This window comes from Arvicanthis niloticus, chromosome 1 (assembly GCF_011762505.2).
Source record: "Arvicanthis niloticus isolate mArvNil1 chromosome 1, mArvNil1.pat.X, whole genome shotgun sequence".
NCBI lineage: Eukaryota > Metazoa > Chordata > Mammalia > Rodentia > Muridae > Arvicanthis > Arvicanthis niloticus.
The window spans coordinates 60,198,493-60,207,293 of NC_047658.1; the positions used below are offsets into that span (position 1 = coordinate 60,198,493).

The 8,801-nt window shown below is 37.6% G+C and overlaps 1 protein-coding gene across 14 annotated transcripts in view; it reads left to right on the plus strand.

Annotated features, from left to right (window-relative positions):
* Positions 1-5,963, plus strand: part of Picalm (phosphatidylinositol binding clathrin assembly protein) — an 83,624-nt gene extending 77,661 nt beyond the window's left edge. For 11 of the 14 annotated variants that reach the window (XM_034495852.3, XM_034495813.3, XM_034495837.2 and 8 more), the window contains 2 exons: positions 3,077-3,178; positions 4,610-4,826. In XM_034495852.3, the coding sequence (XP_034351743.1) occupies positions 3,077-3,169 (93 nt within the window). In that variant the 3' untranslated portion in view covers positions 3,170-3,178; positions 4,610-4,826. Of the gene's footprint in view, positions 1-3,076; positions 3,179-4,609 lie in introns of all 14 variants that reach the window. The other 3 variants (XM_034495891.2, XM_076937704.1, XM_034495867.2) reach the window with 2 other exon arrangements.
* The last annotated feature ends 2,838 nt before the right edge of the window (positions 5,964-8,801 follow it).

The window sequence follows — 8,801 nt, forward strand, 5'->3', positions numbered from 1 at the left end:
CTTGTATTTTTACTAAAATGTATTGTATGTTTGTGTGCATGGAGACGGGGTATGTGCTAGGGCAGATGTATGGAAGTCAGAGGCTAACTGGTGGACAGCCTTGTGACATTGCTTTTCCCCACTTCTGCATGCATTCTGGGGTCAACATGCTTTCCAGGCTTGCAGCAGGCTTTCTACTGCGGGGCCATCTCACCGCTTCTTTGTTTCTCCAGATTGATTAGCGTGGTAGAAGAATCAATTACTTGTAAATCTTAGTAGTTTTGTACACATGGTGTTCTTTGCAGTATTTCATTTTCCTTTTTTTTTTTTTTTTTTAAGTATGTCTGTGTTGGAGCAGTAAGGAGGTATCTTTAATTATGAAATAAATCACTTTGATTTGAACTGACTCATGACTGTATTAACTCTTTTATTATTGGAACCTCAAGATGTTATTGGAAATGTGGGTTAAGGCATTTTCTGTTGTAATTTTGTTTGTTACACATTTCTGTAATGGTATATATGTGATAGTCAGTTGTAATTATTTTATACCAGTTTACAAATTTGATTTTATGATGAATCTGGCAAATTGAGTTTTTTAAAAGTTCCTTTCTTCCAATATATTAACTTTGCGTTTTTGGTGTTCCTGGGAAATTTTAAGCTAGGTTCTTTAACTTATTTAAAAAATAAATAAATAAATAAATAAATAAATAAATAAATAAATAAAAGACGGTCAGCACTTTATCTCAGTTGACTTCTTCAGACTTGAAATCATGCTGCATCTTAACCCCCTTGCGCGTCCTTGCTTCTCCATCCCTTTTCTTCCGTTTTCTTTGAGCAGTAATATAGGCAGCATGTCCTGTTCTTGTCCTCCCTTATTCCCCCTCCATCTGCACTCCCTCCCCCAGTGCGGGCTTTGTTTATGGTTTTTGTTGGTGATGGGAGAGGATGGGAGTAGGTGCTATGGCCACTGGGCATCCCGGGTCTCGGAGTAGTACAACAGCCAGACCACTCTGGGACATGTTTTTGCCTGTTTCAGGAAAATAATGCTAAGAAACATAGTATAGGGATAGATACTGGTACATAGTTTTGCTTTTTGACTGGTGTCCTCCAACATTTACTTTAACCAAGTATACATATAAGACAGCAGTGTGGTTTTTACCACTTTAAAAGACTAGAAGGGGTTTCATATAAGACAGTACTTTTTTCCCAAGGTAGATTGACTGACCCCTTTCAAGGTGGTGTGTAAAACTCTAGGACTCCTGGCAGCATGCTCATGTTTTGAGAATGATAGTCTCTCTTTTGTGTTCTTTGGGGACATTTTCTTCTGATGCTATCAGGTCTTCAAACTGCTACCCACATGAAAACATGATTTAAGGAGACATTTTAGTATTGGACCCTCATAAGAAAGTGTCATTTAGATATAGTATACAATGAACAGGTTTGTTTGTAAGTGAAGAGTGGAAAAATACAAAGGTTTGCGCTTACATCTCAGTGATTAATGAGTATTTGAAATCCTTTCCTTCTGAATAGTCATCTGTTCAGGACATCAGGAAGAAGGTTGAGGTGTCCTTCCAGTTAAGTTTTGCTTTACTCTGCCCTTGGAGTGGCAGGTATTGCAACCCCTAGCCAGGACAGACATGTTGCCCTGTCCTCCTGTCTGTAGCTGATGTATAAGTCCAGTATCCTTCTGCCATCTCTTCTTATTGTCTTTGAAGATGTATTTCTAAAACAGTACATAGATTGGGAAAATCTTGATGACCAGAATAACAAAAGATGATTTTCAGATTTGGAAGTTGGTTATAATGCCCTGTATGGCAAATTGCTTAAACTGGTGAGATAATAGTTTTTGACACTCATTGCCTAATCATTCTTTATGGTGCTTTTCTTTAAAACAATACAAAAGAAAACAAAACAGAAGCAAAGAAGCACACATACAAGCAAAACTTAAAAAGAGATGAAATAGTCAGGCTGTGGTGACACACACCTTTAATCCCAGAACTTGAGAGGCAGAGGCAAGCAAATAAATCTCTTGAGTTTGAGGCCAACCTGCTCTACAGAGTGAGTTCCAGGACATGCAAGGCACCACAGAGAAGCTCTATTTTGAAAAACCAGGGTGGAGGGGGGTATGTAATTTTTAAACCAGCAAAGAAATTTTCACTTTGTGACTTCAAATTATTTATTTGAGGGTCAGAATATGAATTGAAGTTGTTTTGCTTAATTGATTTTAATTTAATACTTAACTGAATATCCCTAAATACAGTTCTTTTCATAATGACCCTGTGATTGCAAACTCTATGATCCTATACTGAGGGAGAAAAAGAATAAGTTTTTTTCAAATTAAAAGTTACGTAAGTTGGGTTTAAAATACTCATAGATCAGCTCGGTGAAACACTTGGGTGTGTTCACGAGTAGCATCATAGTAATTGTTCAGAAAAACTGTCTTGTCTTTGGTAGTAAAGATAATTTTGCTTGGTGTAGTGGTCAACTTCATCTTCAAATTAAAAGAAGTTCTGAAAATTGAATGTATTCAGAATGGAAAACAACAGAGACCTTGCCTGTTTCCCTTATTCAGAGATTTCTCTGCTTGGTTCCCATCATGTGTACCCCTGCTTCAGGGTAGAGACACGAGGGCAGAACTTTGTGCCCAGTGGGAAGAAGGCAGGAAGGGATATTGCATTTGGATGTGGGATCTGAACGGAAGTCAGTTTGCACAACTGTGGACAGATGTCTGGAAACAGGAAACCAGCTTCACTATTTTTTTTTTTCAAATCACACAATTATGCATCCTTTCTCCTGTATGCCCCTTCTCTTCCCTGATGCTCAAAGTCTTGACTTAGGTCAGTTTATATCAGCTTTTATGGATAAAAGACTTTCATTTCATGTTTCAGAGGCATGCATTTGTTTTCTGGAAAACCATGCCATTGGATATCTTTTAACTTGACATGCAATAGCATTTTTTTAAATCCCATTTTCTACAAAGGCTACCTTTATATTTACTAAAGGTGACAAAACACCTCTTCCTTCATTACACTTTCTGCTCTCATGTTCTGTCATTCTGAGATCTTTTTCTTCCCTGTCTCTGTCTTCTTTCCCCCAGCTGTCGGCAGCATCCAGCCCCTCAAGGCACAGTCCTCACAGAGCTGCAGGAAAGGACCCTTTTGCAGAGCTCTCTCTGGAGGACTTCTTATAAGTCACTTAGGTATTGCTGTGTGTGGGGGAGATGGGGATGTGGATACTTACGCAAAGATTGCCAACACTGAATACCGTGCACCTTTCTCCTTTGTTTATTTAAAGGAGTCTGCATTCCTTCTATACCTCAGCTGCCTCCTCCTCTTCTGTGCTTTACGTGGAGAATAAAAATAGTTCAAGATAGGACAAAAGAAGAAACCACCTTTGGAGCATAGCTTAAACGTGGTTAAAATTAGTGAGATCGGGGGACTATCCTAACACAAGCATCCATTGCTCACAGCCACTGAAATGTGGTCAAATGTCACCCTTAAAAATAAGGTGTTTGGTCATTGTTAAAAGGATTGTAGAGAATGCCCCTAACATCTTGGTTAGGAGTAGCTTTAGTTTTAGTATAGCAGCTATGGCTCATGATAAAAATTCATTTATGTAATTTCTTTAAAGAGTTGAATTTTATGTGTTCCCTTTGTTCAAGGTAGTAACTTAAAAATTGTGTGTGTGTGTGTGTGTGTGTGTGTGTGTGTGTGTGTGTGTGTGTGTGTTTGCTTTGGCTTGGTTTGGGTTTTAGGGTTTGTTTTAGGGTTTTTTGTTTTGTTGTTTGTTTGTTTGTTTGGGTCTATATGTAGTACTGACTGTCCAAGAACTCATTCTGTAGATCAGGCTAGCCTCAAACTCACTGAGATCCACCTACCTCTGCTTCCCAGCTACAACTTGTTTTTTAATTAAGGGCAAGTGAATACCTAAACCTTTGACTGCAAGGATATGATCCACACCACTTTTATCTTCTGGAAGACAGTTTAATTTGTTCTTCTTGATGCCCCAGGCCCAGGGTACATTTACCATCTAGGTCTTTGGCAGTTTGACTCTTATTTGGCAGGTACATCCACCTCAGATTTAGCTGTTTCAGGTTAGGCAGTTGAAGAGAAATGAGTGAGGCTTTTTTTTTTTTTTTGAGTGAACAGTGACTCCTGACTGTAAAGTTTCTTTATAAATACCTCAGATTTTTCATTGTATTAGCAAAGAGTTGAATCAGTGCATTGTTACTTTTTACTTTATTCTCCAATTATGTATTTTGGAAATAATTTATATTTTGCTTTCCCGAATAAGTTACATAGGACATTTATGCTTATGGGTAAATCTTTTTAACTTAAAGAAAAAGAGTTTATTGGTCTTCTCCCCTCATCTTCACTAGTTCTTGCTTTTCAGTAACTAGGAAGATAATTAGAGTGCTTACAGCATGCTGCACTGACTGAGTTCCGGCACTTTGGAAGCTGGTGATACCTTTTTTTTTTTTTTTTTTTTTTTTTTTTGCCATCAGGGTCTGTCATAAGCATGTTATGTCTAGGCTGGTTGAATGGTGAAGGCATAGAGTGTTTTTATCTGTGAGAATATGTCATATAATGCAGTGAGTCAACTAATTTATACTATGACTTTCTTTTTCTAGATACAGTTTATGTAACTAGATGGAAGAGAATGGAATTACTCCAAGAATACAAGTGCACAGGTGGCGACTCCTTACTTCCAGCAAAATCCAAACTGCTGTCTCTGAAACTCTTCCTCCATTAGAGCGCTCCAGTAACCCATGAAGGCCCACGGCGGGATGGGACTAGTTTATAGGAGAGCGTTGTCAATACCATTTATAAAGCCAAGAATTGCCATGATTTAAGACTAAGATCTGTCTTTTTGGTGACTAACACTTCAGTTCTTTCAACTCCTATTAATACCCATAATCAGTAACCTACCAAGAAAAGCCCATATTTGGAAAGTGTGGAGTTTGTGTTTGGAAAAGCTGCCTGGAGAGAAGAATTGTGTCCTTTACCATATTCAGCAGGACTCATCGGGGGATCAAAATCATAATTTTAAATTATGCATTATATTTCTTTTCTCCACTCCTCACAAATACAGAAACTATAATTGAAGTTAACTTTTCTTTTTAAAAAAAAATTATATTCAGTTTGCAGTAGACATTCCTTAAGTATTTGTATTTATTTATGATTATCAATTTTACATAACATTAATATTATATCAAACCTCCTTAAGAAAATGAGTATGGATGTTCACAGTATGTTTGATTTTTATCCACAAGAATGAATCTGATTCAGAATGCTTTTCAGCTGACATACAGAGCACTAAATACTTTAAGGCAAATCCATAGGTCTGAATCTCTTAAGAATTCTCAGTCTCTATGGGATGTAGGGACGCATTATAAATGCATTAATCCTTATAGTCAATCCTGTGCCTAGGATTTTGCAAGGGAACAGTTCACTGACTAGGAAAAGCACTACATTTAAAATTCAGCATTAGTGCATTGGGAAGGATCTTTACTGCTTTGTGCTTGGCATGTCATTATTTTCCATTTGACATTAGGGCCTTTCCAAATGAATGTGAGGAATTGCTTTCACTTCAAGACTTTCCTTCTTTTCAGTAAAACTTTAGGAGATGTTATGGGGAAAGGGAGGGGGACAGAAATTCTTGAACTTTTTATTTGGCGTGTGCCATGTTATGATCATGTACCTTTTAAATAAGGGGAGATAGTATCTTTAAAGTCAATGTCTAGCCAAGAGTTTAGTTAATGAAGAATTAAACTGCACTGTTGACCGGTGCTTTCTGTAAATACATCTTACCGCTTGGGTTGAGAGGGGCCTTAAGAAGGACAGTTCATTGTAGGAAAGCAATTCTGTACATGAGTTAAGCAGACTTGTTGCATTGTCTCTGCAGATTCTATTTTTGTTTACAATATTAAAATGTATGTTAGCAAATGGGTGGATTTTCAAATAAAATGCAGCTTCCACAAAACATGTTATGGTATTCTGGTTTGAGGTGCATTCTTGTTTTTTTCTTTTCATTTTTTTTTATTATTAGTATCATCAGTTTTTTGCTAATAAAATTATGCCCAGGAGATTCTCTCTGCTGGTTAAATAAAATGTAAAGTTTGTTTTATTTAAACATACAAAAAGAATAATGTTTGAATTCTTGTTACCATCTGAAGTCGCTTAGAAACATTTCTATACTTGTTCACTTTCCTTTCTGATTGGATGCCTTCAGTCAGGTAAGTTAGAGAGAAAGTGCTCTTCAGTGCATAAGATTGTTTGCTAAAGAATATTTGTGTCATAGCATAGTGAATATTAACCAGCATCAGAGTGCATCAAAGAGAGATTAAAAGCTGTATACTGCTAAGTGTTTGTTGTGGTATGGAAAAATCATACAGTCTTTAGCCAATGTGTTTTTGTTAATGACTAACTGATTTTCAAATTTCGCTATTATTAAAATGTTTCCATATAAACTGAGAAATTGTATTTTAAGTTAAGAATCCTTAAAATAGTAAAGTTTGATTTATCTCATATTTTGAATGGGTATTTTAAGGTATGTGACTTAAATTCTTTCATGACCTGATTTTGGTAGTATGTGCTTATGAAGTGCTTTATAACTGTCTTCATTTCATTGTTTGACTACTTCTGGCTCTGTTGGGTAAGAATTGCTCCCATTCGGTGTTTGTCCAGAGTGTTACATTAGCAGGTGAGGAGGTGGCTAAGTAGTGGCATGGTTCCCTGGCTGGCTGTTCCCTGTTAGTTCAGGACTGAAATGGCAGTCCTATCCCTGCAGTCTCGACCGCTGGCCACGCTCGACTCCCTGATGATCTGCTGTGCAACACATTTCCTGCTGCTTTCCTTAATGTCTGACATAGTTGATAGGGAGGAATATAAAATACAAATATATGATAACATTAATCAACATACAATGAGCAAAGTAAATCAGTGGTTTGAATTCATAGATCAGCTGCCTTATTTTTTTAAGACACTATGATAAGGTCTGCTTATAAAAGACTAACAGTTTCAGAGAGTTAGAGTCCTTGACCTTCGTGGCAGGGAGCATGGCAACACACAGGCGAGGTGCTTGAGTAGTAGCAGAAAGAATATGACCCCTAACTGGGAACGGTGTGGGCTTTCGAAGCCTCAAAGCCCACCTCAGTGATGCACCTCCTCTAGCAAGACCAGGCCTCCTCTATCTTTGCTGAGCAGTTCCTGTATTCAAATATTGGGGGCCATTCTCATTCAAACGACCACATCAACTTATAAAATCTATGCATTTCCCACACATTTTACTACTTAGCAGATTGGTAGTAGTTGTGGTGGAGGGCAAGTATACCTGTTCCAAATTATTTTCTAAATTAGCTTTATGGTTTTAATTGTATGAAGGACATCTTTTCCCACTGACTGAGATTTTGTATCTAGGTTTTATGTTACATATTGGTAATCTTCAGCCTCACTGACCATAGCTCTAGTTTTTATACTACATTGTCAAAAATTGTGTGAACTTCCTTATAGGACATTTCTTGGTTTTTTTATGTATGATATTTTGCCTACAGTAACTCCGTGTGTTATGTGCATGCATGGTGTCCACAAAAGCCAAAGGAGGGCATCATTTCCACAGGAAATAGTATTACAGGTGGGTGTAAGCCACCATGTAAGTACTAAGAATTGAACCCGGATCCTCTGGAAGAGCAGCCAGTGCTATTAACTGCTGAGCCATTTCCCCAGTCCCTTTCATCGGGCATTTCTTTAAGGATAGATAGATATGGCTATCTTGAGATGAGTAAGCAAGCTGACTATAGACAGAGAAATTAAGTCTTCTACCTGTTGTGTATAGTTACCAATTTTAGTGCTGGTAACCAAACCCAAGGCTTTTCTCTGAGCTGCATTCTAATCACTAGAACTAACTTTATAAAGTTGGTTTTGAAATAATTTGAGATTTACCTTGGGACCCAATCTTGGCCATATTGAGCCTGCTCCACTCAGGTGCCCTGCCTAGCCTCCTTCAAACTGAGACACTTGGATGTTCTGCACTTTATTCACTCTAGGATGTCTGAAAAGTTCATTTCCTCCTTCCAAGAACATTACATGGGGGCATCAAGCACACCACACTGACCCTACTGAGAAGCCAAGTGGCTGTCTTGACACCACATATTCATCTTTTGTCATAAATGGCAAAGCCCTTAGTTCCATTAAATTACTCAAGAATAGTTTTAGGGGCTGAAAAAAAAAGTTACAATAGAATTGAATAGACTAGGGGTCCCAAGAAACAACCACCTCTGAGGTAGGCAAAAGAATAGCTGGACTCTGATTGGTATTCATGATGATCACTGTGAGCTAATTTTTCATGGGTCCTGTTGATGACTATTGTGATATCAGGTAAACCTACTGGCCTATTTTATAGTATTTAAGTTAAATGTATTTAATATAAGTAAATGGTATTTAATATAAGTCAACTGGTTGAACTTTTGTTTTTGATGCTGTATCTCACTAAATAGTCCAGGTTTCCCTCAGTCTCTTAGAGATCTTCGTGCCTCTGCCTCTTGAGTGTTGGATACACAGACATATACCATCATATTCTATGTCACTGATTGAGTTTTGATCCTGAACAGGGCTTATGCTTTGTCTTTGGGCCTTTTCATAACCACTATATAATATATTGGTATATGAAATTATTAAATAGGATTGTTTTATGGGGAGTGGAGAGAATAAGATCATAAAAAGGCTGAGCCTATCAAGAGATATGACTTGGCCTCATGGCCAGCAAAGGTAAGTCTCCAAGGATCAAAGGAATTTGCCAAAGATCTGATTGTGTGGAGATAACCA